This window comes from Antedon bifida, chromosome 1, assembly GCF_963402885.1.
Source record: "Antedon bifida chromosome 1, ecAntBifi1.1, whole genome shotgun sequence".
Classification (NCBI taxonomy): domain Eukaryota; kingdom Metazoa; phylum Echinodermata; class Crinoidea; order Comatulida; family Antedonidae; genus Antedon; species Antedon bifida.
In genome coordinates, this window is record NC_136226.1 from 14580217 (window position 1) to 14605158 (window position 24942).

At 32.2% G+C, this 24942-nt stretch overlaps 1 protein-coding gene across 3 annotated transcripts; it reads left to right on the top strand.

Moving 5' to 3' along the window:
• Positions 1–3985: 3985 nt before the first annotated feature.
• Positions 3986–24334, top strand: LOC144843540 (serine/threonine-protein phosphatase 6 regulatory subunit 3-like). Of its 3 annotated transcripts, none has more exons than XM_078700368.1 (22): positions 3986–4311; positions 6237–6317; positions 7221–7300; positions 7909–8068; positions 10049–10300; positions 11716–11894; positions 12212–12325; positions 12572–12722; positions 13534–13686; positions 14170–14298; positions 14693–14876; positions 15166–15254; positions 15409–15498; positions 16658–16704; positions 17975–18032; positions 18258–18388; positions 18687–18968; positions 19209–19312; positions 19713–19803; positions 20373–20912; positions 21214–21303; positions 21492–24334. In XM_078700368.1, exons 2-22 carry the CDS (start codon positions 6258–6260, stop codon positions 21553–21555), a joined length of 3048 nt encoding a protein of 1015 aa, XP_078556494.1. In that variant the 5' UTR covers positions 3986–4311; positions 6237–6257; the 3' UTR covers positions 21556–24334. The 3 variants fall into 3 exon arrangements, with proteins under 3 accessions (XP_078556494.1, XP_078556475.1, XP_078556484.1); XM_078700349.1 differs by having other exon boundaries at positions 3987–4311; positions 16607–16704; XM_078700358.1 differs by having other exon boundaries at positions 3987–4311; positions 12596–12722; positions 16607–16704.
• The last annotated feature ends 608 nt before the right edge of the window (positions 24335–24942 follow it).

Consider the following 24942-nt stretch of genomic DNA (forward strand, 5'->3'; position numbering starts at 1 on the left):
TATTTATATCTGAAATGCTCTCAAACCAAACAAAGAGTATTAAAAATTGCTTTGTCTGGGCACCGTGTTTCCTCAGGATTGTCCCATTATTTGAGAGGGTATATGTAGAAAGAATTAAAAAACAAAGACATTGAACAAAGGACGGGAAAGAAACAATCTGCTGTGTAAAATGTATTTATTGACAAAGAAATCTGTATTTTGATGTACTTTTGAATGGAATATACTTTGTACATTGGATTTCTGGAAAATAATATTGGAAGTATAATCACAATAACTAACACAGGGCTACGCGATCTTCTTGACTCATATAATATCTTTTTTTGTGTTAGGCCTATAATAAATAGCCTATCAAATGTTATCTGTTACCATTTTTTTACGGTATATTGTCATCTTCATCCTATAAAATGAATGTATATTACATACTAAATTACATCACATACTCAGATTAATTATCATTATTATCATGAATATTTATTAAGTTTACAAGTTAAAATGTACATGTCTTCGGTCGCCGTAGGCCTATTTTGCCTTGTTTTTGTTTATTTAATATTGTATTATTTAAAATTGTTTGTATAGATCTCATGTTATATGGCTGTTTTCATTTGGTTTCATTGGTGTTAACATGGTCCTAGGTCGACGGTATAAATGTCAAATATTATTTTGTTTATATCCATATGCCTATTGTTGAAACATTGAAGTTATGATTCCTAAAAGTAAACGGAATAAACAATTCATAAGCCAAATGTGCTATGTTTACTTCAATTATACTAGGAAATTATAACGGAGCCTACGAGTAAATCCGTGACGCATTCATATTATTGTTATTTTATTTAATACTTAATTACCAAACAATACAAGTGAAAAAAACGCAATTTTTCCTAACGGCGGATGAGGCCGTAGTCCTATATTATGGCTTATATACTAAAGAGACACACCTTTAAATTTCACAGAGCACCCTTTAATAATTCTCGTTTAACTTTATATTATTTCCTTTTATTCGAGCGCATAGAGATAGTTATTGTTGCAACGTACGTACGTATTTTTAATCCTGCGTGATACTCAGATGTACTTTTTTAGTACACCCCTATATTTGAAATGGAATGTTCTGGAGTTTTAATATCAAAGAGCAATGAATGACAAAGGGTATACCTACCATTGGTTTACCCTGTGTCGCGTGCCTCTTTGTTTACTATTTATCGACAGCACACTTATTTAAGACGATTGTCAATTAAAACAATAATAAGAAATTCGAAGGCTCAGGAGTTGAATGGTAAATTGAATTGCGTTTTGTCTTGAGGAACTGTAGGTATTGGTAAACAAAGCAATTATAGGACCACTTCACAGCTGTTTAGGTCCGGTTCTCTGCTGCTACCCTGAATGGGTATATAAAGCAATAGAATGTTGGATTACGCACAGCTGATATAAACTTGAAATAAATACAATTAAATCACTTCCATTTACAATCTGTTTTACAATGAATCTAGTATTGATAACATTAATTGATCTATTGATCATTATAAACTTTAGATTTGATGATGGTCAAGACGCGTGGCAGATGGAGGTGCATTGAATCACCCAGGTGACAAAACAAAAGGTGAAAAAACAAAGTTACCTAACTTGGATGTGACCACTTTTACGTGCCACTGAGTGTTAACAATAATTATTTGTCTTGTTCAAAACATATTTTGGATCGGAGCAGATGGTTTCCCGATGCACTGCAAAAACACATCCACTTCCAGTTGTTAATTACACGTTTTCCTAGTATAGGCAGTTAATATATAAAATTTAATAAAAATAATACCGGTAGTGATTATAATAAATAATGAACTTATTGATATTTATTGTATGAAAATGAGCTTTAAGCCATGACCCATTACAAATGTATTCATAACTTTTTCAATGTCTTAAGTGTACGGTATGATAGGCTAATTGCTTGAATTAAGCATACCACTGTGTACCATACAACAAGCAAAAAAAACTTAATTAATGGTTAATTTTACGGTCCTTATGGTCATATTATGTCCTGCTGGTATCTAGTGTAAAGTAACGGGTATATAATTGTTATGGGCTTGCCACTAGCCCCGAATGAAACGTGTAGTACCGGTAGGCCTATATTTATAGTAGTGAACGAATGTTGATTATTTTATTCAAATCAACATTTTTTATTCGTCTGTCAATAACAAAATGTTTAAAATGTAAGTTTTCCGACCCACTGTCAATTACAGACTTCATTGTAAATCCCTCAAAAACCTTTTAATAACGGCGACTGCTATTGCTCAAAACCGATAATAATAAATATTGTATTATAGGCATATATTTCTTGTCTATTATGTTTGTACTGTACAGGCCATCCTCTGCTGGAATACTCCCCTTTGGCCTCCTCTAGGCTCAGGCTTATTTGTGTAGTAAAAATAGTCTACCAACGGTGTACGTGTGCACTCACGACAGATCGGCATTATAGCTTTGAAAAAAAAGAAGTAGGCCCCACATAATACAATAAGATAGAAAACCTCCAACAGGAAAGGTTCAGAAAAGCATAAAATAGTTTAGTACACAGCCCTGCCATTTCCATCGCGTGTTGAAAGCCTTTTGGGCACAAAAGTAATGGAGAAAGTATTATAGCATGGAAACATAGGTGAATTACTGTCTATATACAATTACTAGTTAGGAAGGAGCATTAAATTTAATCGAATATTTTACATTGCGCCATCTAGTGGTCATTTATGGCCTACGATGCATCCTAAAGGACTCATTCAGTGCATTGTTATACATCTTTGTGTCTTAAGGAACAAAAAGGATGATTACTCTGTGACGTCGTCGGTATAGAGGAATTATCCACTATAATTTAATTGACGCATCCGCTAAAGTAAACATATATCAATACTCTAGGAAATTAGTGTAGATTTCACAGGATTTTATGATTTAGTTAATTGTCGTAATATTGATTACACTGACAAACAATAGATTATTATTTTATTAGGCATTATTACTACTACTCTCTAATATGTTTGTGTATTTTCTTCTTCTGTTATTTGTTATTATTATTTATTCTTTATACTGTTATATAGCCTCTTCATTCAATGAGTTTGTGACCGTGGCTGTGTGTGAACTCTATACCACCGAGGTAACCCCTACTCGTATCGAAAGATGTACTAGGTTCTATAGTGTAATGAACCAGATGTGTACACTGGACCTAAGGTTTTTAGTGCTTATCCAGAAAATCTCGTTTACCACCAGAACCATGGAGCGAGTGAGCATTGAGCCCTTGCCGATGTTTGTAAGACCATTGATGTGACGTGCCACCGATATAAATAAATAAATAATTACCTAATGTATTAGGCGTTCCATAACGTTCAACTGAAGTTAGTTAAAACATTTTGAAAAACTCCGACAATTCGCGGGACAAAGCATCAAAAGCGGGACCGTCCCGCCGAGATTTGAACCGTTGGAACTCTAAGCCTATATGTACTGGTCATTAGTTTTTTATTAGGACATTCTAAAATCAATATTTTTAAAAACTGTTTCGGCAGTGTTTCAGCTATTAATTCGAGAGTATCAGTTTATAGATTGATGTCCAGATTTCTAGTCTAAATCTCTGTAGAATAATAAAATATACAATTGGGTTTTATTATTTTATTAATCATTCATTTATGTCATAATTATTGCAGAATACTGTAGGCCTACTTATATCCAATACGTTTAAAGATGTATTGTCCCCCAAAAACATGAACAATGAAGACAAAATAAACGGTTAAATTTAACCAACTAATTTTTATTTTAAATTACACAGTTTTTTTTCAGGTAAACAATTTTGTTCCGATCCAATTTTTGGTCAAAGTAAATTATTATGTGACAATTATTTTTTTTTCAGGGGACAATACATCTTTAATAATAATACCTGATTTTGTTTCCTCATCAGAAAACGATGTAAGCAAGTGAGGGCGATATTCAGATGACAAAATTGTTATTATGGGATATTCTAGCAATTTCATGTACGCCATTTTGAAATATGGACGTTAATGTTTCCCGCCTTACCTCTGTAAATTAATTGAAACTAGCAACTTTTAAGTAACTTTTAGGACGGTCTCGTGAGCATAAATACAAGAAGGGTATTTTAAGATTTGGGAGAGATTAACTTTATTATGTAATAGCAGTCGGGTAATTGGTAATCGACATTTAAAAGCTGAACTATCAACCTCGTTTGAGGGGTGTGATTTGAATAACGTTTAGAGACCCACACGGAAAACGCAAACATTCTAACTGTTGTTTTTGTACATCTGGAAACACAATCTAAACTCGATTTTATCCATTGTAAGTGATGATTATTAATATGTATTGTATGTGTTATCCTGTCCAAATAAATGGTAGGCATGGGTATAATAATAAGCTAGAGTAGGTATAGGCCTAGGCTAGCTAGAGGGCTACAATTATTTTTCTGAGAATGTCAATTTATTAAAGGCTAGGCCTAGCTAGGGGTAGAGGAGAGCGCGTGCCGTGCAGCCTTTAGAGGAGGCAGCGCATATAAGCCTAGCTAGTAAGTAGGATCTATGCGTGGCTAGGCCTAGCTAGTAGTATGGTTAGCTGCTTGGTTGGTTAGCCTGCTGCAGCAGTAGTGTGCAAGTAGATACTCTAGTCTAGTAGGCTAGCCTGGTTAGGTAGGTAGGCCTAGGCTGTAGTGTAGAGTAGTTACTAAAGTATTAGTAGTAGAAAGGACTACAGTAGAAGAAATAAATAGAAGGTTGACAACAGTCAATAATGAATGGTACTATTGTTGGTAATGTCTGTATCAATTGCATTTCAGAATGGATAAACTTTTAAAATTTTGGTTATGATAATGATAATAACTATTTTGTATGGATTGCTGCTAGTTAAAAAATGTATGTACTAATAATATTTCAAACATGAACAATTGTATTTGTCACTGGTGACTTTGTATGTGCTGTGGCCTTCCTAGGCTATGTTAGCTGCTGTATGTAGGCCAGAATTTGCCTAGGACTAAGTAGGAAAACCTCTATTTCAACCAATCCTGCTTTTTATTTTGTGAATTACATTTTGAATATGGTGAACTTCAATTTTTATATGCTCGACGTTAGTGCGTTAAATATGATCCTTTCCCTCTAACCTAATAGTAACAAGCTCTAAACTACAGCATGCCATGGTACGGGTATATAATGCTAATAGTATGACACTCTGAATACATTAAATGTACACAATTGTATGGTTATTGTTGCACCAAATATAGATTACTGCAACAGATGTACATACATACTGTAGTATGTAAGGTACAGTTTGTTCCTAAGTAGTACTGAATGAAAAAGGAAGGGGATGCAGTGTGCATCAGGTGTTTGTCCCACAACCAATAAGGAATCAACAATCGTTGCATGATCCGCTGGACTGAAAAATAGCTGTATCTCATTAGAATAGATAGAATTACCATGAGGGTACTATACAGGACATGGAAGATATATGAGTTACTGACATATTGTTTAATGTAACTTTATGCTAACAACACACTGTAACAGCAGAATGTATAGTTCCCTGTACAGTAATTGATGTAACCTTTGAACTCCTCACTTAGTAAAGTATTATTATCCTGATAATATAGAAGTTTATTGTGTATCTTAAACTGATCAATCAGTGTTAATTTTATTTTTATTAATACCTTATCTTTATGATGGTATTTACTTACCTAATATTTGGCAACTTGTACCATTGTTGTACTGTACAGTAGTACAGCACATGCACTGTTACTTACTGGCAGCATTTAGTAGTCAAAGTTCATAGATCAGGCCTGACAATCCATTTTTTAAATGTACATTTGCTGCACTGTGAGTAGTCTTAGTTATCACTAAGACACTAAATTAAAAGTGATCTAAAACTGTTAAGATACATTTTATTTAAAAATAAGAATATATTATTTTCTGTTGCTTTATATACTTTTTATCAACGTATATTTCCAAACATATTAATAGAGATCACAAGCATTAGTCATTGAAACTATACTAGGAAAGAATATTAGATTTCAAATATGAAGGGGAAATCCCTTTACAGTAGACGATATTTATGTAATAGTTTTTATTTCACATATAGTAACCATCCTCGGCCAGCTCAACATCTTTAAAATGATTCAGACGTCGAGCGTAGTTGCATAAATCTCTACTGTAGATGATATTTAACAAATAATTCCATTGGGTACTGTAAATGTGTTTTAATGATTAAGAATGTTTTCTTCACAGCATGTTGTGATTGCAAAGGACATGTTTTGGAAATTTGAAGTACACAGTACATCCCATGTGGATACGCTATTGGAGAAAGAGGTTAGTGGAATAAATTTAAAGCTTTTACTGGTGGCATCGTGATACAGTCATTTTAGTATTGACAACCAAAAGATAATTGTTTGTGTCATGCAGAACATGTTTGTAAAGTCAAAATAGTGTAAATAAAATACTACAAATAGCAATGGTTACTTACAGTTAATGCAAGTATTCATACTGTACAGTGGGTATACTGACTTTAAACTACAGTAAGCACAGTTCCACCTAAATAGAGAGTGTTTAATTCATTAATAATGTTTATATATAGTATACATAGTATAGTAGGCCAACCCATAATTTTATTTTGGTAGCAGTAAGGCACATGTCACCCAAACTTGACCTCAAAGTACAGTAATAAATATACTATTACTAGTGATCCTACATTTTCATTTTTCTTCTGCATAAATTATTATTTGTAATCATGATTCCTCAACTGCTTTAATACTAACTATACTGCAAATAACTTGACTTCCTATTCATGGATGAGTCACTATTATAAAACCCCTATGCAGGCTTTGCTCTTGACGTATATGTATGAATTTATGTTATTGATTAATACTCAAGAAGACTTTGTCATAAAAGAAATTAAATGTACTGTATAAAATAATGTGAAAAAATGATTGCATAATAAAAATGTTTATTACTGTACAGTAATATTAATGTAATATTGCAGTGTTATTGCACAATATGGTAATAATTAGCATTACTGTATACAGGTACTGTACTGTACAAGGTTTGTATTTCTGAACAGCCTATTTAATATGTAATTTATTATATTTAATGATATTTTCATTTATTTCTTTTGACTTAAGTCCATTTTGTGTTTTGTTGACTATGACTCAGTTGGTGTGTTCCAATTTTGGCCATGTTTTAAACTAAATGAATCATATATTATTTCCTATGTAGCATGTGACCTTAGCTGAACTATTAGATGAGGATGATGTTTTGCAAGAATGTAAAGCACAGAATAGGAAGCTCATTGAATTGTAAGTAATCAGAACCAGAAATTATTCTATCCCCTTATACTGTATAATAAAAGAATAATTTCCATAAATAAGATTTATACTTTTTCAACATGTTATTGTTACAGTAGAGTCATAATAAAAAATTGATTCTCCATATGCAAGTATTCCTTATATGGAAACTAAATTTAAACACAATTTGAAACTATATTAAATGAACTGTTCAATCTATTAAGGTTTTATGCAAATTACTATACCATCATGAATTATTTCATGTTTTCATTTCATTTATTTATTCAATCTGACCCCAAAAGCAGCAGAGTCACCATAACATTATATGTCTGAGGCCCCAGAAATTATGTTTCCCATTAAGATTCATGGTAGGATATGGGTACAGTATCTGTGGCCATGGTTATTCTGTAAGTCATCATTATAATGAACTACAACAATTTGTTTTGTTTGTACTGTACATTCTGCTTATTGCCTATTCCCCATGCACAGTAGCACGTGCTAGACAGACATACTGAATTGTTTGTATACAGTGTGTACCCTATTAGTATTTGTGTGGTAAATCTGGTTAATGAGTATTATTGTCACTTTCAGCAAATATTAAATACATTTAAATCTTTTAGTCTTACAAGAACAGATATTATGCAGGAGATGTTAACTATGGTCACAGAAGAACCAGAAGAAGATGTTGAAGAAAAGCTACGCTATAAACATCCAAATATGGCATGTGAGCTTTTATCATCTGATGTGTATCAAATAGTAGATAAATTGGCAGACACAGAGGTGAGATTTTCCCTTTAGTCCACCAAGATCCAAACCCTGCTATTCCTATTTCCATCTTTGTTTTGTTTGTGATATACAACATGAATCCTCAATTTAGCAAATTTGGTTTAGGCCCACCGAACCATGCATAGCCTATGACCGGCGGAGTCCAGCAGGGTAACTCTTGACTCTTCCGAATGTGACATTGTTCTGCAGTCCCTATCCGAGAAGTTCTACTACAAGAACAATGGTCGAGGAGAGCCTTGAACCATCGCCGATGTAATATCTTTATTTTGTGTCACCCTGTCTTAACTCGCTTTGCTCAATCATTGTTCAATCTTGGCCATTGTTGATATTGAAACTGCAACAATCTGCCAACCACACTAATGGATTTATTGTCTTCATTCTACAAGATAAGAGTGGATGTCCTAAGTGTTGAGTGTGTAATATGAAATGTTGTTTACAATTCACTATTTATAAATGTCTTTTTCATCCATTGTTATCTGTCATTAACTCCTTGTAATATTAAATAAGCAACGCTTTGATCTGTCAATATGATAATTGCTATTTCATGTTGCGTACTATTATTGACCCAGAAACTTATTAAACCTAGATATCCTAATTACCTGAAAGATCCCATTTATGTATGTATAATATGCATTGATCTTTCATCAAGGCAAACAACCTCTAGTGCACAATTAGACTTCAAGCCATTCTTATTCAGAACATGGATTTAGAACATAAAGAATCGATTATCTTATACAGAAATACGCAATTATGTGCTGTATAATAAATATTTTGAATATATAATTTTTAATAAAAATGATTAAAGTGTGCTTATAAAATTATTTTTTTTCTATCACATGTTTTAGTAAAACATGTCGATGAAACAAATTCTTCCAAATGTTCTAGTTTGCAAAAAAAAAGTGTATGTTATCTACAGTACAGTAGTATAATGCGATTCATAGAATAACACTTGAGTAGCTGTATTACATACTTGCAATAAGTACATTGTCTTAATACTAAGTCAGTAAAGGTACGCATGTATTTACAGTAGGTGCTGCTATAGCAAGTTTTACTCAGTATTGGCAAACCATTGATGCTTGATTGTAATACTGTATAGACGATTGGTGCATTGACTTGTTAGAAAGGAAGTGGGTAGTTTACTAGTAAGAGCTATGAGTCATCTGACTGGTAACTACCCTAAGTAATCCACTACAACTTGTTAAAGCTTGCATTGCGAACAGTTTGAACTATTCTGGTTCTCTACTGACATTTAACATTGTGAAATGTGTTCATTTTGATAATTATAATGCAATTTGAAGAGGATTTTAATTGTGTAATAACTGTTAAAAGGATCTACAGTACACTATACAATGAATACTAAAATATGTATTTTAACTAAATATTACTATTTTAAACCCAACACAAACATATATATCGGGTGCTGTATATGGAGCTTGGGTCCCGTTAGGCATTTGAAATCAGCATTGCTGACTCTTATGGCAGCCCCTACATCTGGTATTGCCCCATGCCTTTCCACTGGTCAAGGTGGGCACTGGACGAGAGAAGCCCTTGATCAATGTTAGGACCAATCAAGGTGCCTTAAACAGTCTTAAACGTCTTTGTATCAAACCTGTTAGTGGCGGTAATTGTCGCTGTTGGTTTCGATTGAATAAAATAAAAATAAAATTAGATATTTTTTTAGGATAAGAGTAAATTGAGGCCTGGGATAAATTGTTTTGACATGTGAAGTTTCTTCATCCATTTCACACGTAATGTACTGTATGTGTCGTAAATGATATATAGTGTTGTTCACTTAATAAATATGCTTATGAAAATGCATTTTAATTACTCAACTTGTTAGCTAAGCCTAACAAGTTTTATACAGCATGTACTGTACTGGACATTCATGTCACTTAATTGATACTTTGATTATTTATGATATAACATAAACAAATTACTTTATAAACTTTATGTTTTTAATTTTATATTTTTCAGTCCCTGTCAAATCAACTGTGGAGTTTCCTTGACAAAGAATCACCTTTGAATCCACTTTTAGCAAGTTTCTTTAGCAAAGTTATCTCAATCCTAATTACAAGGCGGCCCGAGACGGTTGTGGAAAAAATTAAAAACAAGGAAAACTGTATTGGCGTTTTTCTAAAGCATTTTGGTACGTCTGCAATTATGGACCTTCTACTAAGGCTTGTCACTTGCATAGAAGTTCCAGAACTTAGGAATGACTTTTTAGAAGTAAGTGAACTACTCTATCATCAATGTTATTGTTTAATCACTTTTAGCACCCACTCTAGGAGCGCATTCAGGCTAAGCTCTTTACATAACATAAAGCATTGTCAAATGTATAAAGATACCAAGAATAAAACAATAATATTTAATTACCAGACATTTCTACAGTCTTCTTGATATATCTGTAATACAAAAATGATTAATTATTTCCTGAGCATTATTTCCTTGTTTCACTTACCATGGGCTAAAAATAAAACTGTTTTATGAATATTGTAAATCTTAAAATCCCTTTGTATGGCATTGTTGGATTCTACCGGACTTAAAATAATCTTTGGTTTTTATGAAATATGCCGTATTCAGAACGAAAACATTGTTATTTTTTGTAATTTATTTTCATCACTAATACAGTCGACTCCGCCTAAGTCGAATTCGCGTAAGTCGAAAAATCGCGAAAGTCGAATTTTTATGAAAGTCCCAATTCTTTCCTATACATTACTGTGTAATTTTTATTTGTAAGTCGAAATTCGTCTAAGTCGACGTCTTTTTGCGGTCCGAATACACACATTCTTTAGTGATTTATATCGTATAAGTCGAAGTCACAAATCACGCGGCAACAACGCGCTAAAAAAGCCGTTGAAACATACGTAATTCGATAAACAAACGACAGAGGACATAATGTGGGACCATATCGGTTCTCTCAAGCAGGTTGTATAGTATAGGCGGCGTTCTACAACTCGCGCTAGTGTATAGTGTATGAGTTGTTTCAGAGTTGAGAACTTGAGCGGCGTTTTTGTGGGTACCCATTTTGTGCTAGACAGATGGCAATAAACAATGTATACCGATTTCGAATAAGAACCGAAATGTATTTATTATACGTTGTCGTAAACCATAAAAGAAAATACAGTTTATCATTGCCGATAAAAGAGGCATAGCATTTATTAGGCCTAGCTAGCTAGCTAAGCAAACTCAATTAAAGAAGGCTCATCACGTGGGCCGCGATCGCGACAGGGCAGGGCCTACTAGCCATAGCCATAACGCGGCTAGTGAGTGAGCCTAGGCCTAGCATTTTTTTGCAAATCTGTAAGTCGAAGTTCGCGTAACTCAAATTTTTATACCGGTCCCATTAGATTCCACGGAGTCGACTGTAATATGTAAACAAAAATAAATTATCTTATCTGAATGTTACCATGCATGTTAAATAGAGGTTTCAAATTGCAAGTGTTCTCAATGTATAAAGTACAGAATTATGTCAGAGTAGGTCAAACATCTGATCGATTACTCAAATCTCTTATGCAAAGCTACTCCAAAGTACAGTAGTTAAATACAATTATCATTATACATATTTTTAAAATTTTGGCTTTGCCTTTTGTTGTACTGTGTTTTGTACCAAAGTAAAACAAAATGTTATGCTTTCCATTTAGTGGTTAACGAATCAGAAACTTATACAACGTCTGGTAGATCAAGTGGATCCAGAAGAAGATGATAATAAACACAGCAACGCATCACAAGCTATTGTCGATATCATTCGCCTTACAAGAGAACACATGTCCCAATTGCAGGAAAGCGCTGAGGTGGATCCTTTATTGAGTACAATAGAAAAGTAAGTTTTTTTTATAGGATATTTTAAAACTTCTAGAGAGTCAACTAAGCGAAAATGAAGTTAACCCCGCAGGGACTCCACCTTAAAATGGCCATTTTATTTAATAAAATTAATCTGAAATAATGTGAAGAACCACAAAAAATAAAAATAATGTTTTTATATTATACATTATATTGTAATTAATAACATGAATAATGTCTTGGTAAAAATCTTAAAGTATGTGACTCTACAGCTATGTAGTTGTGTCCTGCGATGTGAAAACGCTATGTTATTCTATCAGAACCATCTTCTAACATTTTCAATGTTTGCGTTTTCAGGGAAGAAACTGTAGCAGAACTTCTTGAACATATGTTCCATGAAAAGAAGTCAGAATCTGCTTTAACTAATGGTGTTACAATTTTATTGGCGCTCTTGGAATTCAGAAAGTCAGGGTGAGTTATGAAATTCTTGAAGCTGAAATTACTCTTTATCTATTGTGACTTTTCATTGAATCATTGAAAATAAATCTGAAATTCATCAATTTACAAATGACTAATTACAGTACAGTATGTAATATTGAGACTTGCTGTGATTTTGTTATTAATATAATTAATGTAAATAATTTTCTTGAATAGTTTATAAAAAAATCCATATTTGTATTATTTTGCCCATTTCAAAATGATTACTAACAGTAGTAGGCCTTCTTATGTGGACTTTTACAGCCCGGATGGGCAAGAGCAAATGACGCAACTAGATGCGGAGCGGCTGGCCAAAGGTATTAGCGGTGTCTTGAAGGGATTATTACCAAAGCTCTGCCAAATCCATGATATTTTAGTAGATCCACCAAAGGTAGGTGATAATCTTATTAATCCTCCTTAAAGGCCCTTTCGTGTCTGTTCAGTTTTCAGTTATATTTACAATTTGTGTCTTGTTTTAACGAATCTACTTTGCATATTGGCTATGCCAACATCACACATTAGTCAGCCACTGATCATTTGTATCTTTTGCTTATTGATGACAGCAAGCAGGTGCAGTGGAGGTTATACATTGGTCAATTATAATATTCGATATCAATAAAGTTATGCATTAATTAATGAAGCAGCTATTCATTTAATGAGAGCAATTTCCATCTAAAATATCTTTTAGATAATAGGTGTGAATGGCTACTAGTGAATGGATATTAAAATAATGGAAATTTATTTATATTACCAATTTATGTTGAAAAACTTGCAACTCTCAAGGTGTACTATGTAATAAAGAATAAATACTGTTTTTAAATCAATAAATCACTGTATTAAAACATTAATTGCAATAAATTAGGCTCATATTGTGCATCCTAAATTAGAATTTAGTACTAAGTATCAGTTTTAAAAGTTATAGCTATCCTCAAACTGCAACATTATTTATAGTTGACATTTGACTTCCAAACTAGCACGGTGTAAAAACATTATCTGGACAAATCATCATAAATATCTGATCATGTTTACCTTGTATTTTTACGTTTGATAGCGCAATTTATTGTAGTAAAAAGGTTTTGGCCAATTGGAAGTTTGTGATTCTTCAAAATAAACCCTAAAAATATTATTTAGTAAATTGTGAGGATAGATTTAAGATACATAATTGTAGAATCAACATTTAGTTTCATTTGCCTTTATTGCAGCATCCACCAATGCCTACAACTACGGGCCAGTTAGATCCACCATTTGGAAATTCAAGGCTACAAGTCTCAAAGCTTATAGCATCGTTACTGGTAACCAACTCACCATTAATAAACAGTGAACTTAGCAGGTTGGGAACAATGAAAGTTTTATTGGTAAGTTTTAATAATTTTAGAAATTAGAGAAACAAATATCTGCTTCCCAGAATATGTACATTACTACAGAAGTAAAAACTGGTAAATCAAATTCGGATAATAGTCATGGTAGCCATCTCCAGTTTCTGGATTGGCTGGTCTGCATGTCTTTTTCTATATGGCCTGATCTGGATGTCCAGTTTCTGCATGGACTGCTTGTCTTTTTCTCAGTGGGCTGGTCTGGATGACCTGGTCTTGATGTCTTTTTCTAGGTGGGCTGGTCTGGATGTCCAGTTTCTGCATGGCCTGCTTGTCTTTTTCTCAGTGGGCTGGTCTGGATGACCTGGTCTTGATGTCTTTTTCTAGGTGGGCTGGTCTGGATGTTCAGTTTCTAGGTGGGCTGGCCTACAAGTCCAGTTTCTGAATGTCCGGTTTTGAAGGAGTTGACAGCTATCATTGCTTGTATCTACTGATTACATGTATTTATTTTCTTTTTCTTTGTAGGACCTATTCTTTCAGTATTTGTGGAATAACTTTTTACATTTAGAAGTTGAAAAGTGTATAACAACAATACTCAGCAATAACCCTGTTGAAACAGATGGAGAAAAACCTCAACATCCTCTATTAGTTCAGGTATGTGGAATGTTCCATAATGTGCTTAAATCAATTTGCATTTACTGCCTATTGTTACTAGCATTTTGTCTTAAATTATAATATCCCTATCTTAAGTAATGTGTGCAGAAATCATATAGACATTCCCCATTGAGAACAAACAGATTTTTAAACATATATACACAAGAAAATACAGGAAAATACGTATTCCATTGATTACATAAGCATAACACTAAGTTCACAGGGATCACCTCAAATGTCTTTTATAAAATTATTATTGCATTGTATCTTATTTAATAAACATAATATAATTGTGACCTTTTATAATGTTTGCAACAAGCTCAAGTATTCACATTTTAAGTGCATAGTGTTGCTAAGTTACTCATTTTATCATGAGCATGATTTGTCTTGACAGTTATTCACAGATTGTAGGCTAGTTCAACGAATACTAGACGCGTGGGAAGAAAATACACAAATACAATCACAACCTGGGGGTAACCGGCGGGGGTATATGGGTCATCTGACTAGAATTGTTAATGCACTTGTTGAAAACAAGGAAAAGGGCAACAATAGTGAACAAATTCAACAGCTTATACAAGGTTAGTAGTATTTTCATGGTTTCAATCATTTTCTTCTACTCAGCCTATTTTGTCAATGTGTATTTAAAGTGCTTCTTATTCAAAACCAAATTAGCTGAGGCTGTGGAATCTATGTTAAAAAATGATGTTTGAATAAATAACTAACTGAAGATAGTGCTTATTTAAAATGAAATTATGTTATTAAGTATACTACCGCCAACTCCTCCAAACCCAACACCCATGGACTACTCCACTTCTGGAGTAAATGACTACGTATGATTATATATGATTATATGCTTTTCCTCTTTAGAGCAAGTACCTGAAGAATACAGAGAAAAGTGGGATAATTTTATAGCTAATCAACTAGCAGATACAAATAAACGAAATACTGTTGATTTGGTAAGTTTAGATCGATGTAAGTCCCCATTATCAGTGACTATAATGAAGGAATTGTTATTAAACATGTCCTACAGTCAGTTGTATAAAACACAACATGGTATAGGACATTAATGATATCAGTAACAAATGTTCTTATTAATTACACCATTGACAGGTTGGAAGCCATCCATTGCATTCATCAAGTGAAGATGATGATTCAGATTTTAAAGATATTCATTTTGGTCAAGAGACTACAATGCAACAGGTAGGTAGAAATAATAATGTACTATATTTAATATGTTATCCAAAGATGGTAGAATATTATCATGCATATGCAAAATACGAAATCAGCATCGTTAGCAACAAATGACTTTAACAGAAAATGTATTAATAACATACTTAAAAATTAAAACACACACATACAAAACTATAACAATAATTAATAGTATACAAATAATAATAGAGAAAAAAGTACTACTTAATGATCATTAAATAGTGTGTACTATTGCACGCCATGTGACCCATAATCATCCAATCAAATGACAGGAATTTATTTAGGTGTTATATAATATAAACTAAGTCATGCAATTAAATTGAACTGTCTAGTCTTATTAATATGTTTCTTTATATAAATATGATTATTGCCTGTTTTGAAAAAGAAATTACAAATAACTACACAGTAAATAATATTTTATTTAAACTATATGAAGCAGCATAAACAGAAATTGTCAAACCAAACAAATATAAAATAAATATATTTTAAAGTTTTTATTGAATGTGTATTTGCTGTTGGTTAGCAAAGTACATCAACGATCTGGCCTTGTGTCTCACTAGCCACATGATTCATTTTAATTGGCTGTAGTTATTTCAATTTTACAAAAATATCTCTTCCTGTCAAAACGCCTCATACTAATGATTCACTTCCCTGCTTTTAAATATTTATCAAATATTGTCTGCCAATAATAAAACTTACATTATATTGAATCAACTAATTTTTATGTAAATTTTAATGTAATTGTTTGTAATTTTGATAAATTACCATATCATAACTTAAAATTAATTAATTTAAACATGTTGATAATAATTCACTTAATTACATAAATGATGATATTATATCAAAGTTGTCTGTCATCATAGAGCTCAATAGAGTAGATAGACTGTAATTACTTGAAAAGGTTATATGAATACTATCGCATAAGGTACATACTTAACTGCAATGAATGACCACATATAAAACAATTTAGTGCCAGTGATTACCAAAATTATTGTACATACCCTGGGATTACAGTGTTAATGAACCCCACAAATAAGACCAGTAGTGTAATGAGTAGCTCCTTATTACGTACAAAATGACTTTTGGTCTGCTACGTCAGGCCTTCTCCGATTATCAGATGCAACAAATGACGTCCCATTTTATTGACCAGTTCGGCTTCAATGATGAAGAGTTCGCAGAGCAAGATGAGAACGTCAAGTAAGTAAATTTACATTTGTTCCCATTTCTTTTTTTATATTGTGGTATTTTTTGTTTTAGATTAGAATTCATGCATTAATACTTTATTTGCATTTCAAAGCACCCTACCATTTAAATTAATCAATTGCTAACAACACTTTGCAAGTTCAACATTTTCATATTTACAAATGGAATAAAACAAATCAAAATATTACATCTGATATCTGTATAATTAGTTCATAGATATATTATATTTTTTTTTCAACTGAAAGATTTTAAAAAAATAAGTAAAGAATCAGAATGCATGTACTTCAAATTATAATTATGGTGTCAAAATCTATTTCTTCTATTCGTTTAATGGGTGGGTGTTTTTTGTACACTTTTTAAAAATTATATTTGGCTATAGATTGATTGTCATATTGTCTTTGCCCTCTTCTGTCTTTATTATCTACGTTGAACTATATCTCATGAGTGTCACTTACAGTATTTTATCATGATTATCATAATTCAGTTTATATATATATAAATAAATTTGTTGTTTTTATTATTGATCACAGTACCTTATTTCTTTCATTTAAACTGTTATGCACCTGTTTTGTATTCAGTGTGTTTTGAATATTGTCATTAATAACTGTATTTAGGAACCACTAACATCCACTAACTTGCTTCTTCTGAAAATAATATTTTGAGTACTTGTTTAGTTTCCTTGTCTGTTACTGTATCCTTCAAATAAACATTTTTACCTTTGTTGACTACTTGTTTGGTCCAAAAAATAACAATTTAAATATAGTTTTAATGTAACAAAGTTATACTTTAATGGTTATTTGCTATTTAATAAGACGACCTGAAAACAAGTTTGGTTATGCCAATTGATGCAGGGAAGTTGGTACGCATTCTCTACACAGTTTTGGTGGTTTGTTACTTGTAGGTCTAGACGATGACCAAAGACACATCAATCAGCATAGTAGGTCCTGGGTTGTTAGTCATCAAAATCTTCCATTACGTTTTTGGGAAACAACATCTTTTTCCATTTTATTAAAGAATCTAAATAATCATTTAATTTAATAGTTTCATGTGTGGGATGGTAATTGATTTACCCTATTCGTTTATTCAATAAATATTCTCCACACATATTAAAAATATATAATAATAATTCTCATGAGTTCTTAGAAATAGCATAATATATATGTTTTTGAATGTGGAGAATATTACATTTGCCTTTCAACTTAAAAAATATTCTTACCATGCATTCATTATTTGTATACTAATATCTATCTCTCTAATATTACAGTAATCCATTTGATAGAATTGCTGAGGTGAAATTTTCGATACCAGCTAATGAAAATAATGTAAGTACTTTTCCATCACCATGTACAGTACAATGTAGAAATGTTTACAATGATATATTACGCAATTTTATGATCAATAAACTGGAAAACAAATGGTGGGTAAAGATTCAGGCTAGTTTTTATATAATGGAATTGTTATCGTTATGAATTAATTCCAGTAAAAATTACTAATTCATGTTCTATATATATACAGTATTTTGTAAACCTAATTAATTTGTATTACAGCCCAACTCTGCCTTGTTTGATGCATGTTGTAATGAAAAGATCCAAGAATTTAACGACAGCAGTGATGAAGAAGACGATATGTTTGAAGTTAGGGAAATGAGGTATCCTGCTAATGTGGATTCGAGAGAGAGGTAATAGCGCTTGATTGAACTCTAGCTTTGGGAACTGTATCTAGCATACGGTATGACAAAACATTGTCATTCAGCCATGTGGACTAAAGTCTTGTCTACACTATCAAACTTTATGTGAATGTGAAAAAAATGTGATGTGCCCATATATGATGTCATATTACTATCAAATTTGGGCATATCACTATCATATTTGGCACATCACATTTGTCAAACTAGTTTGATAGTGTAGACAGAGCTTAATAAAAAATAATCTTTTCTAGCATCAAAATACTTACATAATTTATGTTATTGATATTAGTGACGCGGCTTTAAGAAACGTAGGTAATGACAGTGACAACAGTACAGATAGTGAAGATGAGACGAAGGAGGAAGGCTTTGATGCCCCAAAAACGATACGGCAAAGTGAGGAGCATCGGATGGACATCGAGTCAACGGCTGGTTGGACTGCAAATTTCAACTCGGCTGAATCCGCTGTTGCAATGGATACAACACCTGTAGGCTGGAATGACCCAACATCAACCACAGAAGATACCGGTTGGGCTAACTTTGCAGATTTTGATAGAGGATTCAGATCTGATAGGTTTGTGTTATTTACGTATTCTTATTATTCAATGAACTCTGTTGCCTGGTGTATAAAAACCACTCTTGGTTAGCCAACAAGATTTAAATGATTGATCAAAATAAATAAATAAATAATATTTCTTGCAAATGTAAATAATCATTGCTTTGTGTTGCAAATTTGTACTGGTATTATACTGAATATTTCTAAAAAAAACTATTGGAAAAGTCCATAGTTAATTATTATTTCAATTGTTTATAGTGTTGGCCAATCAGCACCAAGGAGCAGTTCCCCTGTTGCCATGGATAGTGAATCGGCAGACGACGCCACACCAGAAGCAGACAGACAAGCTGGAGTGCCTTACAGTAAATTGAGTTTTTATTTTCCAAGTAACCCTTACAACTGTTAAATTACTATATTGTTTGTCAACATTCTCTTGCTGAGAATACAATATGCATGTAATCTTTAAGTAATCCTGGAAACTGAAAAAAAAAAGACTTATTTTTTGTATGAATGATTTGTATTAATGTATGTATATCATGTATTTCATGTGTGCTGAAGGTCTTTCATAACTGCCTAATCATAAAGTATAATAATAAAGTCAATTCGCCAAATACTTGGACAGACAGAAAGTGTTTCCTGACAACTAAGGTTTTCCATAGGATGTTTGAACTAAAGAGGAATATTTTTGGAAGAATTTAATGTCCAACCAAACTTATCTTTCTTTTTTAATCAAAAATAAAATGTTACCATTATTCTATTTAGTGGTCACAGAAGGAAGCCCTCCTGAGACAGAAGAACCCTCAAAAGGAACACCATCACCTTCTGCTGCTCCACAAGATGCATTGCCAGAAAGGTATTTGTTCATCAGTTGTACACCAATACAAATCTAATGGCAAAAACGGCAACATTATGAATTGAAATGATTTAATTACTAGACTGTATACAGTCACAGATTGATGTAGACACTTGATAAGAAGCTAGTCAATTGAATTATCATGTCGTCAGATGGTTTTATTGGAAAATTCTAACTTTCATAAAGCCGATTTTCCACTGGGCGTATTTGTTCACACCAATCAAAAGTGTCGGCTTACACGCATGCATATTCATGTTTCCATCTTCCAAATCCCTCTCTATGCATGCGAGTAAGCCTACGCTTTCGAATTGGCGAGAACAAATTCGCCTAGTGGAAAATAGGCTTTAGAAAGTTCGAGAAAAAAAGTGTAATGTGCCCAAATAAAGTAGTAATATGACATCATCATGTCCATATATGGGCACATCACATTTTTTTTGTCACATAAAGTTTGATAATGTAGACAGAGCCTAATCACAGTTTTTAAATAATTTATAAATGCATTGACCAAATTATAGTAAATAAACATTTTAGAATTGTAGTTATTCGTAATGATTTTGTTCGGTTTTCAGTGAAAGTGTGGAACCTATGCAGGTAAATGAGGAAGTGACCGGAGCTGCCGAAGGGCAAGAAATGCAGGAAATGAAGCTTGTAGACGATTTAAAAAATAGTAAACCAGAAGATGACCAAGAGGTATCATCACCTGAACCTAGAGACAATATTGCATCCCCCTCTGCTAAAGTAGTTGGAAAAGTAGTAAGCAATGTACAATGTGCAGCTGTTGAGGCAGATACAAAGCCTGATAATGAAATGGACACGGAGGAAGAAATTGAAAGTGGTAAAACCCCACCAATTGCTAACACTGAACTGAATGACCAACAAAACGACAAGTTATCGTCGTCTCCCGAGGCTGTAACTGAAAATTTAGACAATTTACAAGATGAAATCAGAACTGAATCTGATAGTAAAGATATTGAAATTGAAACTAAAGACGAGGTGTGTGTTGATGTAAATGATGAACTAAAATCACCAATTATAGAAAATGAAAAATGTAAAGAAAATTTAGACCCTGCAGAAGAAAAAGAAGATGATGATCTAAATGATAATTTTGAGTAAGTTGTTTTTAATTACTAAACAAAAAAAATTTCTTTTCAACCAAACATTAATTTAAAAACATTACATTATGCATTTATTCTTTATGAATATATATGAAAAAGACCTTAAAAAAAAGGTGGCAATCTGAATATTCAATGGTTGGTTAGGTACTTTTTCAAAAAGAATGAGGTTAACATTGTCATTTTGTGTGTGTTAACTGCTTGACATGGAAAGAAACATTTGACGATTGAATTTAGAAAAGTTACAAGTAGAACAGCTAGTGCTTGCCATATTATGTGTGTTTTTTGTTTGTTACAGCTTTCTTGCAACAAGTGGTTTAATGAAATCTCCAGAACAAGTCAAGACCAATGCAGATAGTTTAGATAACGAAAAGCTGGAGAAAGCGAGGTTAGTTTATTTACTATCAGCATGTTACTTTTATTGTATTAGTTTTTTTGTATTTTCAAAATGTCTGACCTTGTTATGAATCTGTTTACCATGAAATACCAGTGACCACATGCTAACCCCTATAGTTTGTGTAGAATATGTTGTATGTGCTTTTAAAGTGCTAAATATATTTCTATTTTTATCAATAGGGCTGAAGCTAGGCAAGCTCTGGAAACATTTGCCACAGAAACGAAACAAAACGGACCGATTTGATGAAGCTTGTCTGGCCTCAAGATAAGGGAGTGATTATTATCTGTCTGTACACACATGCTGTAAATCAAGAATTATTGGAATAAATGAATTAAAAATATGTGAACTCAAGAGGGAACATGTTACACAAGTGATCAGAGATTATTCGTAACCCCACAGCCAAGCCCCGTCCCTGTGATGTTCATATATAATTAAAATCTGAGGTTTTATGTGTAAACTGGAGATGTTTTAATGATTATATAATTTAAAGAAATGCAGTTTACTGGTTAGACCAAATTTATTTCTGAATAATACTGTAAATACAATTTAAAAGATATTTCTAGGTTTCGTGAGTGATCAAACTTGCTAAGTAACTAGCAAGGGTTTATAGATCGCCGTTAGAAGTCTATGCAGGTGTTTGAAAGAAAGTTTTAAAACTAGTGATGTTATACAATATGGTGAAACACAACTCATGTACTTTGAATTGCTTTAGTAATTCAAAAGTATATGTGCAAATATTTAAGAGCCCTTTCACTTATATTTACTGGTTAATAGTGCTACCTTTTCATTACTTTTGTTATTTAAAAAAAAATTTGTTTGCCTACAGTGAAAGAATCAACACACTAGAAATTAAAACCATCATTAGTACACCACCAGCAAGCATGTTACTAGTCATTAATGATGCATGCATACTTTAAAAAACCAAGATTGATAAAATATCTTTAATTTAAAAGTTTAGTATGGATATGCAATTATACATCTCTATAAATTTCTGAAATAAATTGACGACTTAAATATTTTTGAACTTGACCCCATAAAGCAATATTTTATGCAGTAAAAATATTTTGAAATGTAATTATGTTTAGTTGATGTGATAAGCCCAGAACCAAATAAGAATGTGACCACTACAAATGAATATGCATCTGCACTTTTTCTTGTCCTGGCTTTGTTTAGAATCGTTACAGAATCCGAGAGTATTAAACAAATCTAAAACACTGTGATTAAAGCAGTCAATGTCACATGATAAAGCTTATAGATTATTACTTTACACACCGACTTGTACTTGCTGTAGCTTAGTACTCATTTTATTCTTTAAATGTTTTTAATATTGTATTTTATTTTGTGTGATTTCATTTGTAATACGAATTACAAGCTATGTACAGTTGTGAAGATGAATTAATATTTGAAAGAATGTATTAATTTAAGATAATATATAACAATTTGTATCTATTTTAGATTATTTCATCTCCAACAGACAATAAATGTAATGCTGTATTTACAATAGGATGCTGTAAACATCAATTCTCAGTCTTCCATGTATTCTTTACCATCATGCTTCAAGTGGCTATGTTATACTGAATGATAAAGTATAACAGTATTATATGTACTGCATTATACAAGTTTTAATGTAAGTAGTGCAATCGGCAACAAAAATGACTATTTGTATTCTAGTTTATTCCATTTACACCAATCAAGTACATTATTGCCTTGTGGTTGTTAATATATGTACGTTTTCAATAAATGGTTTTTTGATTAATACAGTAACCCTAAGGGTGGGGAATAGTATATGCAGTACCAATGTTTACACTTCTGCTTCAACAGGTAACTGTAGGGACTTCAGTCATGTTTTATGTTGCAATAAATAAAAATTAAAGTAAAATTATTCTTATTTATATGGTTGTATGACATGGTTATGGTCCTGGATAAGCTCCCATTGTGATTCTACTGCACAATTATTGTGAATACACCACCAATTTGGTATACCATTTAGTGCTCCATTTGCGCTACTAGTTCTCAAATGATTTAGCCATGCGTTGTGTAAATTGATATTCATACACATCCCAGAAGACCAGAGATAAATAGTATTTTACTCCTTTCGTATCTATTACAGTAAATATAACTTTGCATATTTCTTTTTAATTATAACTTGTAAATTCTACAGATAAGGAATTGAATTACTCAAATGTTTCTAGTGCCTACTGTGAGCCTTGATAGTTCAAATCAGCATTCCAACTTACTGCTCAATCTCTTAGTAAATTAAATTTTGTACATATATTAGAAGCACAGTTCTGTGAATTAATACTTGCTCCAGCATCTTATTTTTTAATTGTGCAAAACACAACTAAGAAGTTAATGAACTTGATTCTGGGTTTGGTGGAAGTACACAGCAACATTTTCTCCCTCCATTATTTCTGGGCTGGTCCCTTGTTGCCATGGCAACGTCATTCAGTTTGTGTACTAAGCGAACAAATCAATGATGTTTTATTTTAATCTTAGGAAGTTTCAAATATTACAAATTTCAAACCTGTCACCACGAACATTATTAATATTTTGTAACAAAGTTAATATATTGATTTTAATTTTTAACCTCCATCAATTAGATAGAAAGATGTTGAATGGAATGGTTGTCATCTACCCATGATTTACTTTGTTCAGATTCATAAATATGTAGATATTTATATAACTCAACATTCAACATTTTCTATAGTATGCTATAAATACAATACAAAGTGCATTAAAGGTATTGGAATACCAATAATATGTTTTGAATAGGTCATTTTATTTCAATTATTTCTCTCATTTTATCTTATACTATACTGTGTTCTATAAAAACTCTCCTGAATATAATTAGCTTGGAAAACATTTATTTTCTCTTTTTTTCTGTTATGTATCTTATACGTGTAAAGTTCAGTAACCAATATTATGAATATAGATCTTGATCGTTATTTTTATTGTTATAATAGAGAGGTTTAATAAACTGAGAATTTTATTAAAGTCCTCAGTTTCATTGCAGGAGTACATAGTCAGAATTCATAGTCATTTTCTGTATTTATCTAACTTGACATTTTCGTTACACCTACAGTACATTTATTACCATGGTTTTTCTCATAAAGCATCTTGATGACAGAGTTTAGAAGCATGGCTGATTTGAATTGATTATATTGATGTGGTTGAGCGAATATAAAATAAAGAAATGGAAGAGTTTGTAATGCTGATATACAAAATAATACTGTACTACACATTGACAAAATTGAAAATAGCATTTTACAGTGCCAGCAATATGTTTATGCATTTATCAAGAAAAGTGCTTTCCTGCAGACATGAATAATTTAAAATTGCCACGATATTATTAGGATATGGTCATAGTATATAATTTTTAATTTATTTTATTAATTTTGGAAAACAAATAGTAACAAATGGTTATTTTGTGTCAGAAGACTAGCAAGAGACCAAAGGCTGACAAAGTCAGAGCAGGGAGAGTGAATGAATGGATTGCCACGATATTATTAGGATATGGTCATAGTATATAATTTTTAATTTATTTTATTAATTTTGGAAAACAAATAGTAACAAATGGCTATTTTGTGTCAGAAGACTAGCAAGAGACCAAAGGCTGACAAAGTCAGAGCA

Coding starts and splice junctions, on each gene's coding strand:
- LOC144843540 (XM_078700349.1), top strand. CDS start 6,258: ATGTTTTGGAAATTTGAAGTACACAGTACATCCCATGTGGATACGCTA. Junction 10,301..11,715: donor TTAGGAATGACTTTTTAGAA/GTAAGTGAACTA, acceptor CTTTCCATTTAG/TGGTTAACGAATCAGAAACT. Junction 13,687..14,169: donor GAACAATGAAAGTTTTATTG/GTAAGTTTTAAT, acceptor TTTTCTTTGTAG/GACCTATTCTTTCAGTATTT.